At 40.0% G+C, this 20,165-nt stretch overlaps 2 protein-coding genes across 3 annotated transcripts; one reads left to right on the forward strand and one right to left on the reverse strand.

The window, feature by feature from the left end:
- Positions 1-1,455: 1,455 nt before the first annotated feature.
- On the forward strand, positions 1,456-5,549 carry LOC113027993 (zinc finger protein OZF-like). The gene is made up of 2 exons (XM_026177890.1): positions 1,456-1,787; positions 3,839-5,549. Exons 1-2 carry the CDS (start codon positions 1,667-1,669, stop codon positions 5,158-5,160), a joined length of 1,443 nt encoding a protein of 480 aa, XP_026033675.1. The 5' UTR covers positions 1,456-1,666; the 3' UTR covers positions 5,161-5,549.
- Positions 5,550-14,133: 8,584 nt separating this feature from the next.
- LOC113027990 (histone-lysine N-methyltransferase SETMAR-like) lies at positions 14,134-17,780 on the reverse strand. Of its 2 annotated transcripts, none has more exons than XM_026177884.1 (4): positions 17,051-17,780; positions 16,507-16,708; positions 15,762-15,998; positions 14,134-15,375 (listed from the first exon to the last, which is right to left on the reverse strand). In XM_026177884.1, exons 2-4 carry the CDS (start codon positions 16,520-16,522, stop codon positions 14,168-14,170), a joined length of 1,461 nt encoding a protein of 486 aa, XP_026033669.1. In that variant the 5' UTR covers positions 16,523-16,708; positions 17,051-17,780; the 3' UTR covers positions 14,134-14,167. The 2 variants fall into 2 exon arrangements, with proteins under 2 accessions (XP_026033669.1, XP_026033670.1); XM_026177885.1 differs by having other exon boundaries at positions 16,507-16,770.
- Between the last annotated feature and the right edge of the window lie 2,385 nt (positions 17,781-20,165).

The following is a 20,165-nucleotide window of genomic DNA, read 5'->3' on the forward strand; positions in this document are numbered from 1 at the left end:
TCCAGTTTAAACGTATTAAACAGATTTAGACAAGTTTCACTTAAAAACACACCTGCTGCAGCTTCGCAGCTGATGATGGGGTCCCAAACGTCTTATTTTATTCTTTTCTTAGTCTTGTCTAGTCTTATAACAGTGTTTAAAAAAGATTACGTTTGATTTATCAGCTATTTCTGGGACTGTTTAATAAACAGTGTTTATTAACAGAAGCTTCAAACCGAAGAAAGTTTTTTTTTTTTTTCAAAATATTAAACTTTATTAAGAAACAGTATACAGAACATGTATACAATCAGAACAAAATTAACATATGCCAGGGGGTGTAATACAAAGAATTACAAACATTCAAAAAATTTGTAATTACTACAAATAGTAATAGTTTTCATAGCCTTTTTGTTAAGTGATCCACTAATCAATTTTATGTAACATAAAACATCATTATAGTAATGTTTAAAATTAGGTTTTTTGTTACTGTATTTGCATTTGTGAAAATAAAATTTAGCTAAGATAACTAATAAGTTTATTATAAAGTAAACATCTTCTTTTTTTTGCCTTCGAAAGAAACAAAATACAACATTTTCCCGTTTCACAGTAAAGTCATTATAGAGATGTCCAGCAATGAATCTACTGAAGTCTTTCCAAAATGTTCTAGCGTATGAACAGATCCAGAAGAGGTGTTGCACAGTCTCAGGATGGCTTCCACAAAATCCACAGCTCACATTTATGTCCCTTTTGAACTTCGTCATGTAATGATTAGCAGGATAAAATTTGTGCAGTATTTTAAATGAGACATCCTTCACTTTATTCGTTACCAGATACTTGTTAGGAATTGTCCATACTCTTTTCCAGTTAATGTCACTGACGAAGAAATTCCAATAAGAGACCACATGTGGGATAGTTAGAGATTCTGTCTGGAACAAAGCACGGATATTCTTATTACTTTTACTGTGGTTTGTTAGACAAATTCTTCCTATGTGTGAATCTAAAGGGTTGGGGAGAGAAACAGATGATATGCAAGGTTGAATACCTTTAAAAAGCATTATAATACCCGTAGGTATTGCATCAAATAATATAGCATATTCTTTGGGTGTGGCTGGAAATTTATAGGTGTTTAAGAATTCTGAATAGGACATAAGCTGCCCATTAGGATTAAACAGCTGATTCACTAAAACGATCCGTTTCTCAACCCACCTAGAAAAAAATAATGATTTATTTTTATACACTATGTTCCTATTATTCCAAATTGAATACGTATGGGGTGTAAAGTTGTGTTTATATATAAGGGACCAAGCTAATAGAACTTGTTTGTGAAACATCGAGAGCTTTTCTGGAAGCTTATCTATATTATAATCACAACCTAAGATAAAACTTAGACCACCAAAACCGAAGAAAGTTGCAGTGAAGGGCTGATGACGTGAAACGTCACTGGTCACGTGACAGTGGTTTTTAAAGAACCTCGCTTCAGGACAAGTTTCGGTATCAAAGGTGTCCGTGCGGATGCCTGTGCTAATTTATGAGAACGTGCGCTCTGTTTGTGTCCGGCTCTGATAATACAGTCACGTGGAGAAGAATGTAATCGGCATGTGTTTGTGCGGTGTTCGGTTCTGCCGAGGCCCAGCTTCTCTCAGACGAACCTGCAGTTTATTCTGGAGACGAGACAAATGAAGACAGCATGAAGGAGGTGGATTATTATCGGGAGCAGGGCGGAGAAAGTCTGGATTTAGAAGAAAAACCTGATATTAAAACCCTCGGAGTCCAGCCGGAGCAGGACGAGAATGTAAACCAAACCTCTGGTAAGAATAATCAGATTTCATTGCTGTTAATCGCTGCATCGCGTTATGGCAAACGATTACCCTCATCGGCGAAGTCAAATTTTCTTGCTCCTCTATTGTCGACATTACGGTGCTGCTGATGCAGAAACACAATGAAAGCAGTCATTTTTTTTTTTTATATTATTTACAAAAATAACTTTACTTTAGACCAGTACAGGTTTGGACACATATAATACATTATAATTAATAATTTTACACATCATAATAAAATATCAAACATTTTAATGCTGTCTGAAGAAAAGGTCACACAAAATTAAGATAAGATAAGATAAGATGAGATAAGACTTTATTGATCCCACGGCGGGGAAATCTTTGTGTTACCTCATCTCAGGTACAGATAGCAGAAGGAAAATACCAAAAATACAAATAAAATATGAACAAATATAAAATAAGTAAGATAATACACTATATACAACGATAGCATACACAGTATGTGATTATGGATATGGTTGTGGAAATATGCAAGAGAAGTGGATTTGAAGTTGTCCACACATTTATCCACAGTTACTGCCATATAATACTGCTATATATTAAAAACAAAATTATTTTGTAAAAACAAAATAAAGGCACAGCCAGCAAATAATCAGTCTATTGTGTTTAAATTACCACATTGTTATATTATTTTTGAACTGTAATTTCAGAAAATCCTTAATATGTTTCTGTAATTTTTAATTTAATTAAATTTTTAAAAATTGATTAATGTTCAAGTTTAGCACGTGTCAGTCCATGGTAACTGTAAAATGTGATATTTCATGATATAATTTAATCATTACTTCAGTTCTTTGAGAGGTGACACAAAGATTCTACTGGATTCCTTCTCAGGTACACCCCAGTCTACATATGGTAAATGGCGTCTCTGCAAACTGTACAGTGTTAGAAAACAAAATAAAATGCACTCAAATTACATTGTCATAGTGTATGCTATGGAAAAAGCATTTGCCCCTTATTTTATTTTATTTTTTTGTATATTTGTCACATTTACACGTACAAAAACAAGGGAAAAAATATCCAAACCTACCTGGCCCTGTGTGAAAAGTGTAAAAAATCATGAATTAACTGATTAATCACATTTTTTTGAAAGCTGAGTTCAATTTCAGTGGCCACACTGAGGCCTGATTATTGCCTGTTAAATCAAGTTCCCTTACATCTAGCATAAAACTCAAGCTCAAGAGCACTTGAGCAGTGATCCAAAACACATCAGTATTGTACGTCCATCTCCGAATGGCTCAAAGAAGCAAAACAAAACGGAGCCTCTGCAGTGGTCTGGTCAAAGTCCAGGCTCAAATCTGACTAAGATGCTTTTGCCAAAGGTTGCACAATAAGGTTAGGGGACAATTGTTTTTTCATATATAACAAATCAGGAATTCACACACTTGGTATAGAAAGTACAACAACGATATCGCTCTTTGATAGCCTAGCTTGAATTTCTATCATAGCGAGAAGCTCACTAACCCATTTACATGAAACATAACAGGAAGAACTACACAATCACAATAAGTTAGGGCTGCAAGAATCCAGCCTTTCCGAGACCACACAAACACCTTTTCTTTGGAAATTTGGTGATATTGAGTGCCAGTCTGATACCTATCCATGCATCTACTGTATTCTTGGGAACGTCAAGACATTCCAAAGCGAGCCGAGAGATGTAATCTCTCCAGCGTGTCCTGGGCCTACTCCAGCGTCTCCACCTGAGAGAACATGTCGGGCACGCCTCACCTGACTTTGATGAATCATATTTAATGTTTTTCATTCTGAGCATTCTGGACTGATCATTAAAGAGATGCTGTGCTACTTCTGTATTTCCTTCAACAACTGTGACATCAGGCCTATAAACACGTTTTTCTGTAGGACCACCGTAAATGCATTACAAGGCTCTTTTCTCCATATTTTAAAATATGTTAATATTTCTTATTTTGTCTTTTTTCTTTTTAGATAATGGGACAGCTCTGTGCTGATGTAGAATTCATATAAACATCACACAATTTACCTACATGTTTCATTGTTTCCTGCAGATATCCCACAGCTGTTGGTTATTAAAAAAGAAGAAGTTTCACCTGAATGGATCCAAACTCTGGAGCAGCAATACCCAAACCTCCACATAAAAGAAGAGCAGGAGGAAACCTGGAGCACTCAGGAGGAAAAGCCACCTAATGGGCTCCTCATCACTGGCGTTCCTGTGAAGAGTGAAGATGGTGATGATGATGATTTGAAACCTCAGTTGTCAGAGCTGCATCAAAGGCAAAGTTTTAAAAAAGAGGTTAAAGTTGAAGTTAAAAAAGAGGAAGAGGATGAGCCTCCAATCAGCAGCTCAGCTAATCACATAAAAACAGAAACAGGTGGAGCACCAGTAACGACCACAAACTCAGATCCACGCAGAGATTCAGAGCCTAATACTGATAAACAAGCTTCAGCTGCTTTTGAGGCAGAAGTCAGTGTTGATGGTAACAACAGTGATGATGATGCTACTGATGATGATGATGAATGGCAGGAACCTTTGTCCAATTGTCGACCTAAAACTAAAGACAGAGACAGTAATCAGAAGGAGTCGGATTCAAATCCTGCTAAAACATCCTTCAGCTGCTCCGAGTGCGGTAAAGACTTTCTCTCCAAGCAGTCTCTTCAGAGTCACGTGACAAGTCATTCAGGAAGAACACCTTCCAGCCATCTGCTTAATAAGAAATGCTCCAGGGTGAAGCAGAAAGCAGATTCAAAGATGAGCGTAGGCAAAGCAGAGAAACGATACGTCTGCAATGACTGTGGACACAGATTCAGACATCGCTTTAATCTTAAAAGACACATGAGAGTTCACACAGGAGAGAAGCCTTTTAGTTGTGACATTTGTGGTAGAAGATTTAAACAACAGTGCAGTCTCAAAAGACACACCAGACGCCACAAAGGGGAGAAATCATTTAATTGCAATGTTTGTGATAAAAGATTTAATGTAAAGGATGATCTTAGGCAGCACATGAAATGCCACACAGGAGAGAAACCGTTTGGCTGTCAGCTTTGTGGAAAAACCTACAGAGCTCAATGTGGGCTTAAGAGGCATATGATAGTCCACTCAGGAGAGAGACCGTTCCACTGTGATATTTGTGGTAAAACATTTAATGAAAAGAAGTCGCTTAGTAAACATGGAATAATTCACACAGGAGAGAAACCATTCGGTTGTGATGTTTGTGGTAAAAAATTTAGACATCAGTGTAACGTCAAAACACATATGAGAATCCACACTGGAGAGAAACCATTTGGTTGCAATAAGTGTGAACGGAAATTTAACCAAAGCGTACTTCTTAAGAAACACATGAAAGTTCACACCGAGGAGAGTTCTTTATGAGGGGCTGGTTAGCTGGCTCGAGAAAACCAAAACTCCTGTTTGGAGGTGGCGGGGTGTAGATATGTAAAAGTAACTGATATCATAACATTGAGCTTCTTCGTTAGCCCAGGCTTAGATGAAAAGGTGGTGTTTGACATGTTATCTCATCCTTCTTTCATATAAAATCAACCAATTGAGCACTACCTGCCTGCTTAAATCAGAGACTTCAGGTATAAAATCAATATTCTTGTGAACAGTTAAGTTAATACACTGCTTAAGTCTTAAGTCACATATATACAATTGGAGCTGGGTATCGATGATTTCTACAATCCTCGATTCGATTCACTTCAATTTTGAGTCAGAGTGTCAGAAATATTATAATTCTGATCATTTATCAGTACTGACGCTTGTGAGACTTCATCAGAGGTGTAAGCCTCAGAGCAGATGCCTTTGTGTCAAAGTAACTGACAATGAAACACAGAAAAACACAAAGGAGATTTTCCTGGCCTAGCTTTTTATAGCAGATAACCTTAAAAATATTCTGCAGTGGATCAAAAACTGAAGAAAACCATGAATCAACAACTACTACATTACCTGATGCTGCTGAACTGAAGCAGAGCAAAGTTACAGAGGTTTAATTAGAGACACAGCGTTTTGCAATTTAGCAAAAGTTTAAATGTCTTCAGTACTGAACAGCAGAAATTAGACTGTCATGTCGGAGGTCCTTAAAAAAAAACCCTTACCGCCTGGCAGCATTGTACACAACAGTAGACTGGTGCTTAATAAGCAAGCAAATAATGCAGAAAACAAAGATTTTAGATGGGAAGCTGTTCTTGAAGTACACTGAGAGAGAAAGAGCTGTGCAGGAAGTGTGATTTGTATCATGGTAGAAGCAAAACAGCAAAAGTAAGAGGGAATTCATGACTATGTTTATCAAACGTGAAGCGTAGTTTTGATCTTCTTTTGCTTTTGAATTTTGGTTGGCGAGTGACACTTGAATTTCAGCCTCGATGGTGTGTCTGTGTACATGCCATCGAGTGAACGATGCATCTTTGTGCAGAATCCGTTTACCTGCTCACATTTACTTTTTTAGCTGTTTGGCGGTTGTTGAAATAGTTTTGTGAGCGTTAACCTGAGATTCTGGCTAAAATTGATTTGAATCGGAAAATTGACTCCTCCTCCTAGCCCCCCTGCTCCAACAGGCTGCAGAGAACGGGGGTGTGAGAAGACTCCAAACCTTCCTCCGCCTACTCATATGTAGTGTTGATGCATGTGTGTTCTAAGGTGCATTTAAAACCCAGGAGGGCATGGAGCTACCTGCCAGAGAGCAGCAGGTAAGCGCACAGCCCCTCCTGATAGCCCTCAATGTCTACGTGTATTTAACCTTGAGAGGTGGGCAACGACGCCAGGGGTGGGGTGTACACCCTGATGGTCTTTTGGATTCCGTGTAGCGGCACACTCCCAAGATCCTATATGTATGTGTTATGAGAGTGTGAGTAATGTGAATGTCTAAGTTGTGGGATAAAATTGAGGCACAGGCAGCCAGAAGGGGACGGGGGGGGGGGGGGGATGCCTCCCCTGCACCCTGGTGACATACCCCTACTCCAAGGCCCTGCATGTGTGGGTGGTTGTGGTGGAGCGGGAAGAGGGAGGCAGCTGGAGATGGGGAGAGAAGGAAGGGAGGGGCAAGTGACCCCAATAGACGCCCAGGCTGAAATCTTCCTCCACCTCTCCTGTATCTCCCCCTCCTGCAGAGTGAGTTCCTGAAGAGAGGAGAGCTCCTGCAAGATGTAACAGCCTACATATCTTAATATCAAGACTAATGTAATCTAATAGATAATTTCTATATTGGTTAGAATTAAGATTATTTTTATTTTTCCAGTTCATGAGGACTGTTTTCTTGGCTATGCATAGGGCAGTGAAAACCATATGGGCGATATTCTTTTCTGAAGTGACATTATCTAAGCGGCCCAACAAACACACTAAGGGGGAAGTTGGAATGTTACATTTCAGACACTTTGATAAGTCTTCACATATCTCGCGCCAAAACTTCTGAACTGGTGGACAGAACCAAAGAGCGTGGATATGATTGTCCGGTGAATTGGTTTGGCAGTGTGAGCAGTTGTTGGTAGACGTAAAGCCCATCTTGAACATCCGATGACCTGTATAGTGCACTCTATGTAATATTTTGTATTGAATTAATTGAAGACTGGGATTTCTAATTAGATGAAAGGTTTTTAAGCAAGTCTGAGACCAGAAGTTTAGGTCTAAGTTAACTGATAAATCCGCTTCCCATTTTGCAATAGGAAGTGATATTGATTCATCCGTTTTAGAAAGCATTCTGTATATTTTGGAAAGTAATTTGGGGTTTTAAGAGTAAGAAATTGAACCACACTTGGTGGTGTTTGTAGTTCAACTTGACCCGGTTTAAATTTCTTTTTTACTATGGATTTAATTTGTTGATATTCTAAAAATCTTTTCTTGTTGATCCCATATTGTGTAACTAGTCCGTCAAATGAAATAAATTCTGTTCCTTCTAGTATATGTTCTAAGTATTTGATTCCTTTACCACTCCAATCTGGAAAGTTTATCATATTATTGTTTTGTAATATGTCAGGGTTGTTCCAGATAGGTGTACGTTTGCATGGGATTAATGAAGACGCCGTCAACTTCAGAAACTCCCACCATGCTGTCAGAGAAGAGCTGATGTTGATGCTTTTGAAGCATTCATGTCGTTGGATGTTTGAGCTGATAAATGGTAGATCTGAAATCTCTAGATTATTGCAAAGTGCTTGTTCTACATCTAGCCAAGGTTCATCTAAGAGGGTGTGTTTTAGCCATCCTGAGATAAACTGAAGCCTGTTGGCTAAGAAGTAGTGCTGAAAGTTAGGTAGTTCTAGTCCTCCTTTATCCTTGGTCTTTTGTAGTGTTTTTAAGCTTATACGTGGGGGTTTATTTTTCCAAAGGAATTTGGACATACATGAATCTAGAGATCTGAACCAATCTTGTGGCGGTTTAGTTGGGATCATTGAGAATAAATAATTTATTTTTGGTAAGACCATCATTTTTATAGCAGCAACCCTTCCCATGGGTAAACATTTCCATCTAGTCAGATCACCTTCTACCTTCTTTAAAAGTGGGATATGGTTTAATTTAGTTAGATCTGCAAGCTTGGGAGAAACATTAATACCTAAATATTTTATATTTAGAGCAATTAATCGGGAGGACTGTAGATTTTGACCAGTTAATTGAGTAATCTGATATTCTTAAAAAAAGAGTTTATCAATTCAATCACCCCAGAGATATTGGTTTGTGAGTTTTGGAGAAAGAGTAACACATCATCCGCATAAAGGCTGATTTTATGTTCCGCGTTCTTGCATTTTATGCCCTTAATTACTGAATTCTGTCTAATTGCTGCTGCTAGTGGTTCAATAAAAATTGCAAACAGTGAAGGGGAGAGTGGGCATCCCTGCCTGGTGCCCCTCAGGAGAGAGAAGCTGGAGGATGTCTGGTCATTTGTTCTGACACAAGCTGTTGGGGAATTATATAATATTTTTAACCAGTTTATGAAAGAGGATCCAAAACCAAATTTGTGTAAAGTTGTTAACAGAAATTTCCAGTTAACTCTGTCAAACGCTTTTTCTGCGTCTAAAGAAAATATTGTAGTTTCAAGGTTTTTACTGTATGAGTAGTCTATCAAATTAAGTAATCTACGTGTATTTGTTGATGAGTGCCTACCTTTTATGAAACCAGTTTGGTCAGGATGAATTAAGAGGGGGGTTATTTTCTCCAGTCTCTTTGAGAGAGCTTTGCAGATTATTTTAAGGTCTACATTTATAAGGGATATTGGACGATAGCTTGAGGGATATACAGGGTCTTTGCCTGGTTTTAGCAGGAGATTAATATTTGCAGAAATAAATAATAAAAAAATAATCCAGACGACAGTAGGAGTGATGAACATGTGAGAAAAAACTATATTCCTTACTGGTGGGGTGAAGGGAGCGCCATGCATCGCAAAGACCAAAGTCGCTCATATACTGTTTGATTATATTTGTGGACTGCCAATTACGCTGAGTTCCTGCTGTGTTGAGCCTATCCATGTCTTCATTTAGTCCCAGGTTGAGGTCGCCTCCAAGAACAAGTGTGCCATCTAAGTGTTCAGAGAGTGCACTGAAAAAACCGTGAAAGAATGAGGGATCATCAACATTTGGACCATATACACTTGCAATACATAGCGTTTTATCAAGTATAGATAGTTTAATGATTAAGAATCTGCCCTCTGGAAATATAACTGTATCGAGTACTGTGAAATTAATATTTTTATGTTTTAAAATTGCTACTCCCCTTTGTCTAGAATTATTACAAGCTGAGAACACATTACGAAACTCAGATGTTTTAAGTTCATTCGAACCTCGACTTCAGGCGTGATGCCAGAAAACCGAGGAAAAGTAATAAATGGTGTAGATTACTTAAAGGCTTTGCTTGCTTTGAACAGTAGATGTTAATTGTCTCGGTTTTTATAATCGTCTTTGGCTGTTGTTAGTTTTTCTGCTCATTTGTGTTTTTGTAGTTTTTCCTCTGTTCTCATGTGTTTGTGTTTATTTGTATTTATGTGAGATTATTCCTGGGCCCTGTTTCAGGAAGCCGGTTTAGTGGAAAAACTGAGTAAGTATACCCTGAGTTAACGAAAACTCTGGGTTTTCGGTTTCACAAAGCGAGTTCAGCTGCAGCCTGAGTGAGTCACTATGACGACACACGCCGTGAAGCTAACCTGCCCCCTAGCAGGTTTACTACAACTAACCCTGACTGTCTCCGCCCCTTTGTCGGAAACCTGACAGTAGGAAGTGTCAGACATGGCGTGTCCCGTCCTTGAAGAGCCAGTAGATCGTGAAGCCCAAATTCTCCGCAGAGCTCTCCGCCGGGAGAGAGTGATCAGAGCGCGTTTGGACATTTTATCATTTCCTGATGATTGTCTGTGCGAACGTTACCGTTTCTCAGCACAATCTATAATTTATTTGGATAACATCCTCAGGCCATATATTACGCATGTGACACATCGCGGACATGCTCTCAGTTCATTGCATATTATTTGTATTGCACTTCGGTTTTTTGCAAACGGGAGCTTTCTGTATAATATTGGTGATGCTGAGCACGTTTCCAAGGCTACCGTCTGTCGGGCAGTCAGGAATGTTACAGTTGCACTGAAACGTCTCCTGTACTCGTTTGTGTTCCCCGGTCACAGACCCACAAGATTTATCAAAGAGGGATGCCACAAAATTGCAGGTATCAGGATGAACAAAACTTAATTTATGATGTGGTGATACTTGGACTACTACTTAAATTTTACATTTATTCTCACGGTTCCCAGGCGTGATTGGCTGTACAGATGGCACTCACATTCCAATCATTGCTCCTTCAGTAAATGAAGGAGACTATGTGAACAGGAAGTCTTTCCACAGCATTAATGTACAGGTACATAGTTCCCTGTAGCATTTCAAACTAACAAATTATTTCATTATAGTAATGGATGCTAATTTGTGTTCTCTGCACTGTGAAGATCATATGTGATGCTGCCAACATTATCACAAATGTGGAAGCCAAGTGGCCAGGCTCTGTCCATGACTCACAAATATTCCGTGAATGTACACTGAGCACAAAATTTGGACATGGTGAGTTGAAAATACTTTAAAATATATAAAGACCAATTGCTTCAGGGACATTTGAACTGAAGTGTATCTATCTGTCTTAGGAGAGTTCACTGGCTACTTGCTTGGTGATAGGGGGTATCCATGTTTACCCTATTTGCTTACCCCTTACCCTGACCCTGAACCGGGCCCACAGCAGCGATATAATCTGGCTAATTGCAGGACAAGAGCCAGAGTTGAAATGACTATCGGAATGCTTAAGGCCCGGTTCCAGTGCCTGCAAAGACTCAGGGTCACCCCAGAAAGGGCATGTGACATTATTGTGGCATGTGTGATTCTTCACAACATTGCCACAATTAGAGGAGAACACTGTCCTTCTGAACCAAACAGCAGTGATCCAAACCATGAACATCCTGACCCTCCCACGGACATACAAGATGGAAGAGCAGTCAGAGACACCATATGTCACAATCATTTCTTTTGACCCATCACCTCAACATGTTGAAAGAAGAATAAACAGATTTTTTGTTCAACTGGCTTTATTGGTCGCCTGTGTTTCCTGTACACAAAGTATTAAAAGATGTAAACCTCATAAAGTGTCTCTGTTGCTTCCTCCTCTGTAACAGCTGTCAATGTTTCTTCATTATTTTCCTGTAGTAAAGAAATAGACAACATTGCTGTTCTACTGTAAACTCATATAATCTGTGGAGTATTACTCACAACTGCATGTTGGTCTGGCTCAACAGGAGGCTGCACCAGATGCAGTACACCACCACCATCAACTGATAGAATATGAGGTTTATACAGGTCACTTATAACTTACAAGGGACCAAATGGCAATTAACAAACATACCAAGCACCTTACACTTCATTGTCATTATGCTCTCAAAGACAACCAAGACTGAGGCAAGGCAAAATCAGTAGGAAAATAACTTCACTACAAAATAATCCATTATGGTAAAGAGTTTATCAAATGAATGAGTAGCACTGCAAAGGTGACTGTGAAGAAAGGATGTATGCACATCATGTATTATTTTGAATTTACCCCCTATGTAGGCACTTGTGTCTTGCGGGGTTATTGACTCAGAGGATGTCCCCGCAGAGATGCCTTCGGCCACAGGGCGCCCACTGTTTTGGCTGAGGGCCAACTGCTCAGCCTCTGTGAGTGGTGGTGGTGGAGGACCCCCACCTGTTTTTCGGGCCTCCGCTTTTTTTCTGTTGGCTATAACGGGCCACATTTGAGCATACAGAGTAAGCAAATATGTACTTGTAATGTGCTCAGATAATTTCAATAAGTGCTTACAGAGGGGAAATTAATGTAGCCTCTAACTGCAATTGATTTACATGGGACAAACAGACCAAGCACTATGGCTCATAATACAATTACACCTTACCTGTTTGGACTATATTTTTATATTTCATTTTTACTTGCTGCCAGGAACGTTTGGGGCCTGTTGGGTTGCACCTGCGCTCACATCACGTCACAAAATAAAATGTATAAAATAACAAATAAAATAACATATGATAAAATAACGTGTTAAATGGGTGGAAATCCCTAGATCAATGTTTAAATTAACACTCACGCATTGACTCTGTCGGCTATGTTTTGCCATGCATGCTCCCTGTCTTTTGCAGCTGTGGCTGTGTTACTTTTTTCCGCGGAATTTGCACGTTATCGGCATATGCTGCCATCAGAATTTCGGCCTCAAGCGCTGTGAAATACATTGACCGCGCCTTCTTTCCCTCCGTCTCCATGGTGACTCGCTTAATCTGTGCTCCACTGATCAGGGCTTTATGTATCCTCGTCCGCGCGCTTCACTTGGGGTTAAAGCAACTCCGCGTTGACTGAACTAATTGTTATCAGCCTTTCTGAAACCGAATATTCCGAGTTGGACAGTTCGGGGTTACTCAACCCTGCGTATCGTTTTTCACTCTGAGTTTTCTAAACCGGCTTCCTGAAACAGGGCCCTGGTCTCCATTTCTGTTTGCTTCCTGTTTTATTTTGAAGTTTAGCTCCTTGTGTTTTCTCTCTGTGTGTTCACTTCCTTTGTTTATTCTTTCCCCCTGATGCTGTTTGTCTGGAGTTCACGTGCACATTTACTTTTTATTGCCTTTTTATCACAGCGTGAAGGTTAATAACATTTTTTATAACAGCTTGTTTGTAGATTATCTGACTTTAGGTCTGCTGTAATCTGAGATGGGTTCATTTATTTGCTAGGCCGAGTGAGGCCTGTGAGCTGCTTCATGCCAAATTAAAGAATGATGTGTGGATGTTGTCTTGGGCATGTGGAGGACAGACACTGAGTCAGCAGTGGAGAATGATGGGAAAAAATGTCTGCTAGTCGGTGCAAACCAGGTCTCTGGGTTTCACTGTGCTCTGGAGTTTAGACATTTTTGGTTATATGTTTGAATTTGAGCTTCTTTGGGGTTTTTCCTGCGTCTCCAGTGTTCAAGGTTTACACTTTTCTGTTTATTGTATTTTTAGGCTCATGTTTATTTGTTCCCATTTAAATTCCAGTATGCTGTGGATCCCTGGGAATACTGAGTTTTGCTTTGTGTTTAATCGCTCAGTTTTGTAAGTTATCCTCTCTTTATTCTTCCTGCATCGTCAGTGTTTCGTGGTCAGCGGTAGTTTCTGGTCTCTGTGCCTCTATTATATTCTATTACGTTCCCAGAGCCCAGCAAACTACAAACTAAAACTATGCTGTGTAAAATAAAGACTGAATGCAGTGACTTCCAAATCTCACAAATCCATATTTTTATTCACAAAAGAACCCAACAAAATACATCAAATGTTTGACCTGAGATGAAAAACATTCGCTCAGTTTGGCTTTTATGGCAGCAGCACATCTCAAAAAGGCTGCGAGAGGGACTCAAAATAAACAGCTGGAGGAAGTTTTTCATGACTAATTACAGCAACAGGTCAACAACATGACTGGAATAAAAAAACATTTCTCAAGTAAAGGTTCACCAGTCTGCAAAAAACAACAAGAAACATCTAAAAGTTGTGGAACAGTTTCAGAATAACTATCAATGTAAAACTGAAGACTTTGCCAATCTAAACATCAACACCACCTATCATCAAAAGATTCAGAGGATCTGGAGAATTAATATTGGATCGCTCTGATCATGACAATAAGACCCATCCTTCTCTTTTTTGTTGTTGCTCTGTTGTTATTTACATTTTATAAAGTGATCCAATTGTAAATATGCACATGCTGACATATTTACAACGGCAATGTACCACCTACCATTTTCACTCTACTTAAACAATAAAAAAAGTTATATGTAACAAGATCAAACATCAGTAAAAATGCATGCTAATGCAAAAAAAATAAAAATAGAAAAAATATGAAACAAATATACAAAAATATGTATTCAATTCAAATCTGGCCACCATCAGCTGCAAAGCGGTTGCCTTGCACAGCAGCACACCACACCCAGCGCTGCTGCCACGCTCTGAAAGCTCTGCGGAAGTCCTCTTCTCCCAGTGAATCCAGTACTATCAGTGACGCATGCTGGAGCTCTTCCACTGTGTCAAAAAAATGTCCCCTCAACTTGGCGTTGATTTTGGGGAAGAGGAAGAAGTCGCAGGGGGCCAAATCTGGTGAGTGCTGTGGGTGAAGAATGAGATTTGTGTCGGTGTAGCAGAAATAATGGCACTCTTTCAGTGCGTCGTGGGCGGGTGTGTCGTCGTGATGGAGCAGCCAGTCGCCTTTCTGCCACAGTTCAGGTCGTTTGGCCTCGATGTTCTTCCTGAGACGCGTCATAACACTGAGGTAGAACGGAGCATCAACCGCCTGACCGTCGGGAACAACTTCCCGATGCACCACCCCGTGAATGTCAAAGAAGACGATGAGCTTGACCTTGAACTGGCTCCTTGTCGGATTCACCCTCCTTGCTTTTCCAGGCTTGCAGCCGTACACCCAGCTTTCATCGCCAGTTATGATCCGGGACATGAACGTTGGGTCATCTCGCGTCTGTTGACGGAGATCCTCGCAGGCTCGTAAACGATACTGCTTCAGCTCGGGAGTGAGTAGCCTGGGCACAAGCTTGTTAGCCACTTGGTGCAGGTTCAAAGTGGACGTCAGGATCGCCTGGACCGTTCCGAATGACACGTTGAGAATGGCAGAAATCTCCCTCAGAGAGATCCGGAAATCCTGGCGCACAAGTTGATCGATTTCTCGGATGTGCTTGGGAGTTGTGCTCGTGCTGGGTCGCCCTGACCTGATTTCATCATCGATGGATGTTCTGCCATTTTTGAAACGCAAATACCAATCCTTGCATCTTGATCGGCTCATTGCTTTGCTGCCGTAAACTTCCTGAAGCATTTTGAAGGTTTTCTTCACAGATATCTTGGTTTTCACGCAGAATTTGATTTTTTCTCTCTGTTCAAATTTGAGGCGTTGCAATGCATTGCGGGACGCAACACTGAATATTGGCATCGGAAAGGTTCTGGGAGCTGTTGCACGTGTGTCATCCTCCTGCAGTCCATCCTGGCCAATGCAGCGTTCCTGGAAGAAGTCCGAGTCTTCAATCGGGCTCCGTTCATGGGAAACCTCTTCTTTAATATCAAACAGATGATGGACACCTGCAAGGTACACACAGATGGATGAGCATATTTTAAAAAAGCCAAAATGCTGGGTGTATGGGGACACTGGTTTCCAGTATCCTGCAGAATGGACTCTAACCTAAAGCCCATCTCACAGAGTTACATCATCCAATCGAATCACAGCCAACTAAGTTAAAACGAAGAGAAACTAAAATAAAACAAATCAAATTAGTGAGGTGACTGTATTCAATGGATTTCATCACTTGTTCTTAAATCTCGCCCTAAAAATACCCTCCATATTTTAATAACATTACTGAAGTGAAACTAACAAAGCCACAACAGAAGCAGACAAAATATAAAACCTGATTCCTCACAGAGAAAAAATGTTGGTGCAGTTTCATAGTTCAATTTAATTTGTTTGTTACCTGAGCTGCAGGTCTGAGTCTCCTCCTCGTCCTTGTATTCATTTTTAACATGATGAAACAGTGAGTGCACTTTCTCTTCATTTTCACTCTTCACCGCAGCAGCAGCGAGCGGGAAATCAGTGATGTCAGCTTCCTCCTCCTCTTCCTTCTTTATGCTGAGGAGCTGTGAGACTTGCTGCTCCATATCAGGGCTCCAGTCATCTGGTTCTTCTTTGATTGGTAACAGCTGCTGAATATCTGAAAGGTACAAGCATCACAAATGTATGAGCAACAATGCAATGAGAAACAAAATTAAATTCTTCCGTGTGGCCCTGAAACACAATCAAAGTTTCTTTACTCATTAGGAAAATGAGTTCTCGCCGTTAGTTATCGTTTCGTACACTGACTGGAGCTTCAAACTGGACGTTTCTGTCATTAGCAAAGCCGCCTGCATGATGTTTCTTTGGTAAACACCAAGATACAGGACAAGATCACGTGTATGCTGATGGTTTGCATCACTTCATCTCAGCAACTATTAAAAATAAAATGTTTCTACTTTGTTTTAAAAAGAAGCCTTCAGAACAATATAAATGTTAAGGTTATTTCTGAACTTGGTAAGTTTTTTGGAAGAAAGGTTAGGTTAGGTCAGGAATAGATGATGATGAAAGCAGTGATAGAATTAAAAGAATCACTTTGTACATTTGTAATAAGAATGACTTAGTTTAGCGAACATCTAAGTGCTAAAAAGCAGGCAGCCAGGACTTACCCATGGTTGAAGACATCTTTCCTCTCGTCCTGCGGTTCAGACTGGCTTCTGGTGACTTCTCAGGTTTTTAACCTCTCCTGATGCCTCAGAGTCGTTGACCCACCCATTCACCCTTTTGGGTTTGTTGGGTCAAGGTGTGAAATGCTCCGAGTCGTCTGGGATGCCCTGCAGGTATCTGATAAGAGGGGCAGGGTCCAGCTTCCTGGAACAATAACAGTTACTCCAGCATAACTGTCGTTACTTCTTTCACTCCACAGCCGTGAACTGAAGGTGAACACTTAAATGTTAATGTAATCACTGGAACAAAGGTTCTTCTGCTAAAGATGCTGTTGAATCCATTTGTATCAGTGTCCTAGTTTCCAAATCTGCAGGGGGTTGAACGTAACTGGACATTACATTGAATGTAAATATTTCCTGTCCACTATAACTAGTCCAAGTACTAATGTGATTAAATCATTTACACAAAAGCAATATTTCATTTCCTCAGCTACGTGTTAATGTGAGCAGGAAGTTGTTTTAGACAACAGAATGAATGAAAACTCACCATCGTCTGTTGATCGACAGGTCAACCTTAAAAACCACCAACCTCTTGTGGTGCCTGATGTCACATGTGCTGATTAGAGCTTCTAAAAACATAATTGAATTAATCTGTTAAATAATTTTGAGAATTTGGGTCTACACTGTGCTGAAATGAGGCAACTGGACTTGAGTTTCTGAAGCCTTTCAACTCAGATCTCAAAGGCTCTACAGCTGGTGCAGGGCGGCAGTTAATCATCTGATTGGATCGTTGAGAGTCGTTGATTCTCTCATTTTGCCTTTGTGTTAAATTCTGACGCACCCAACAGCAGTGGGAGACATTAAAGGCACATGAGTGAAAGTTTATCAGGCCATAATGGTCCAGTTGTTGTGCTCTGATGTGTTTCTACATTCAGGTGCAGATGGAGTTTTGGGTCCTGACCTCAGCTGCTGGTTTTCCTTTGTTGCCAAGTCAAGTTTACTTTCAAGCACATTAAAAGAAACAGCACCCGTTAACCAAACCGTCCACAGTTAGACGAGTAAAAGACATTTAGGAAGATTTTAAAAGTGTCCAATGTTGTCCTGATGTGAAAGGCAGTTTGTTTCACACACTCAACAATGATCCTTCACCCTCAGTCAACAGGAAGCAACAATTCTGAGTAGCTGAAATGGGTTTATTTAATCATTAAGGAAAATGTGGTATCATTTTAATGTATATCAATCAAGTACATTTTACGCACCACTGTTTACAATCTTTACACACCACAAATACACAGAAGATTTGCAGTATTTTAATGCACAGCATCTGCAGACCTTCTGGTGACTTCTCAGGTTTTTAACCTCTCCTTATTGAGAGTTTTTAATTTGCTTTTAACTGTAGACTCTGGTTGTGCTGCTGTCCTAGTAACCTTAGACCTGACAGCAGCCTTCGACACTGTCGATCACAACATACTGTTATCCATACTGTTATCCATTCTAGGCCCCCTGCTGTTTACTCTGTATTTGCTCCCTCTGGGCGATGTGCTGCGCAAATTTAATGTGTCCTTCTACACCTTTGCTGATGACATTCAGATCCACCTCCCTCTGAGGTTAGACTGTAAGGACTCTTTGCAGCCGTTATTCTCCTGTTTGTCTGACATTAAGACTTGGATGGCTCTTAACTTCCTACATCTAAATGAAAGTAAAACTGAAGTCATTGTGTTTGGGCTTCCTAAAGACCCCAACCTTTCCTTTGATTTTATGGGACCCCTAACTTCCAAAGTTAGGGGTTCCTCCATTAAGAGCCTCGGTGTTACTTTTGACATTACTTTTAAATTTGATAAACAAATCAGCTCCGTAGTCAAGGGATCTTTTTTATCATCTACGGATTTTAGCTAAAGTCAATTCCTACCTGTGCAGGAACGATCTAGAAAGGGTGGTCCATGCTTTTATTACATCACGGCTGGACTACTGTAACTCCCTTTATGCTGGTTTAGATCGTTCCTGTCTGCATCGCCTCCAACTGGTGCAGAACGCTGCTGCTCGCATGCTGACCGGTTCCAAAAAGAGAGACCACATCACTCCGGTCCTCTGCTCTCTCCACTGGCTTCCAGTTGCTTTTAGGATTGATTTTAAAATTTTACTGCTGGTTTTTAAGGTTCTTAACGGTACTGCACCTCCTTACCTGGCAGAGCTTCTTAGCATTTACCGCCCCAGGTGATCTTTGAGGTCAGCAGACCTTAAGCTTTTAGATGTTCCCAGGTACAGATTAAAGACTAGGGGAGAGAGGGCTTTTGCTGTGGCTGCACCCAGACTGTGGAACAGTTTACCTCCTCACATCAGATTCTCCACAAGCCTAGGAACTTTTAAAACTGCTCTTAAAACTCACCTCTTCTCATTGGCTTTTAGCAAGGTTTAACTTACTGTTTTAACTTATTGTTTTATCAGTGAGGTGTTTTATGTACTTGTGTTTTATTGTATTTTATATTTGTATTTTATTGTACAACACTTTGGTCAGCCTTGGTTGTTTTTAAATGTGCTTTATAAATAAACTTGACTTGACTTGACATGTGCTGATTAGAGCTTCTAAAAACATAATTGAATTAATCTGTTAAATAATTTTGAGAATTTGGGTCTACACTGTGCTGAAATGAGGCAACTGGACTTGAGTTTCTGAAGCCTTTCAACTCAGATCTCAAAGGCTCTACAGCTGGTGCAGGGCGGCAGTTAATCATCTGATTGGATCGTTGAGAGTCGTTGATTCTCTCATTTTGCCTTTGTGTTAAATTCTGACGCACCCAACAGCAGTGGGAGACATTAAAGGCACATGAGTGAAAGTTTATCAGGCCATAATGGTCCAGTTGTTGTGCTCTGATGTGTTTCTACATTCAGGTGCAGATGGGGTTTTGGGTCCTGACCTCAGCTGCTGGTTTTCCTTTGTTGCCAAGTCAAGTTTACTTTCAAGCACATTAAAAGAAACAGCACCCGTTAACCAAACCGTCCACAGTTAGACGAGTAAAAGACATTTAGGAAGATTTTAAAAGTGTCCAATGTTGTCCTGATGTGAAAGGCAGTTTGTTTCACACACTCAACAAATGATCCTTCACCCTCAGTCAACAGGAAGCAACAATTCTGAGTAGCTGAAATGGGTTTATTTAATCATTAAGGAAAATGTGGTATCATTTTAATGTATATCAATCAAGTACATTTTACGCACCACTGTTTACAATCTTTACACACCACAAATATACAGAAGATTTACATGTACATACATTAAATTAGTTAAAGTCAGCAGTCACAGTATTTTAATGCACAGCATCTGCAGACCTTGGTGATCTAGTGAAAAGATCAGACAGGTAAGAAAGTGCTAAACTGTGCAACCCTTAAAAGAATCAGTAAAATAATTTCTGAAGCTGATTGGCAGCCAGTGCAGGAGATATGTGGTCTTGCTTCCATGTTCCAGATAATAACTGTGTTTTTTGAACCATCTATAGTTGAGTGAACAGTGACAGACTCACACCTGAAGAAAGACTGTTGAAATAGTCGAGTCCAGATGAACTTAAGCAACTGACACCTCTCAGAACATTTCTGAAACACAGAAATGGTGTGTATGTGCGTCACGAGTCTGTAAGACTTCGTGTAAACTTGCATGTTTTCTGTGTTTG

Source organism: Astatotilapia calliptera, chromosome 8 (assembly GCF_900246225.1).
Source record: "Astatotilapia calliptera chromosome 8, fAstCal1.2, whole genome shotgun sequence".
NCBI lineage: Eukaryota > Metazoa > Chordata > Actinopteri > Cichliformes > Cichlidae > Astatotilapia > Astatotilapia calliptera.

What these genes read in the sequence shown, in the direction of transcription:
- LOC113027993 (XM_026177890.1), top strand. Translation starts at nt 1,667, where the DNA reads ATGAAGGAGGTGGATTATTATCGGGAGCAGGGCGGAGAAAGTCTGGAT. An exon ending in GAATGTAAACCAAACCTCTG is followed by an intron (nt 1,788 to 3,838) that starts GTAAGAATAATC and finishes TGTTTCCTGCAG; the next exon opens with ATATCCCACAGCTGTTGGTT.
- LOC113027990 (XM_026177884.1), bottom strand. An exon ending in GACTCAGACCTGCAGCTCAG is followed by an intron (nt 15,376 to 15,761) that starts GTAACAAACAAA and finishes TGTACCTTGCAG; the next exon opens with GTGTCCATCATCTGTTTGAT.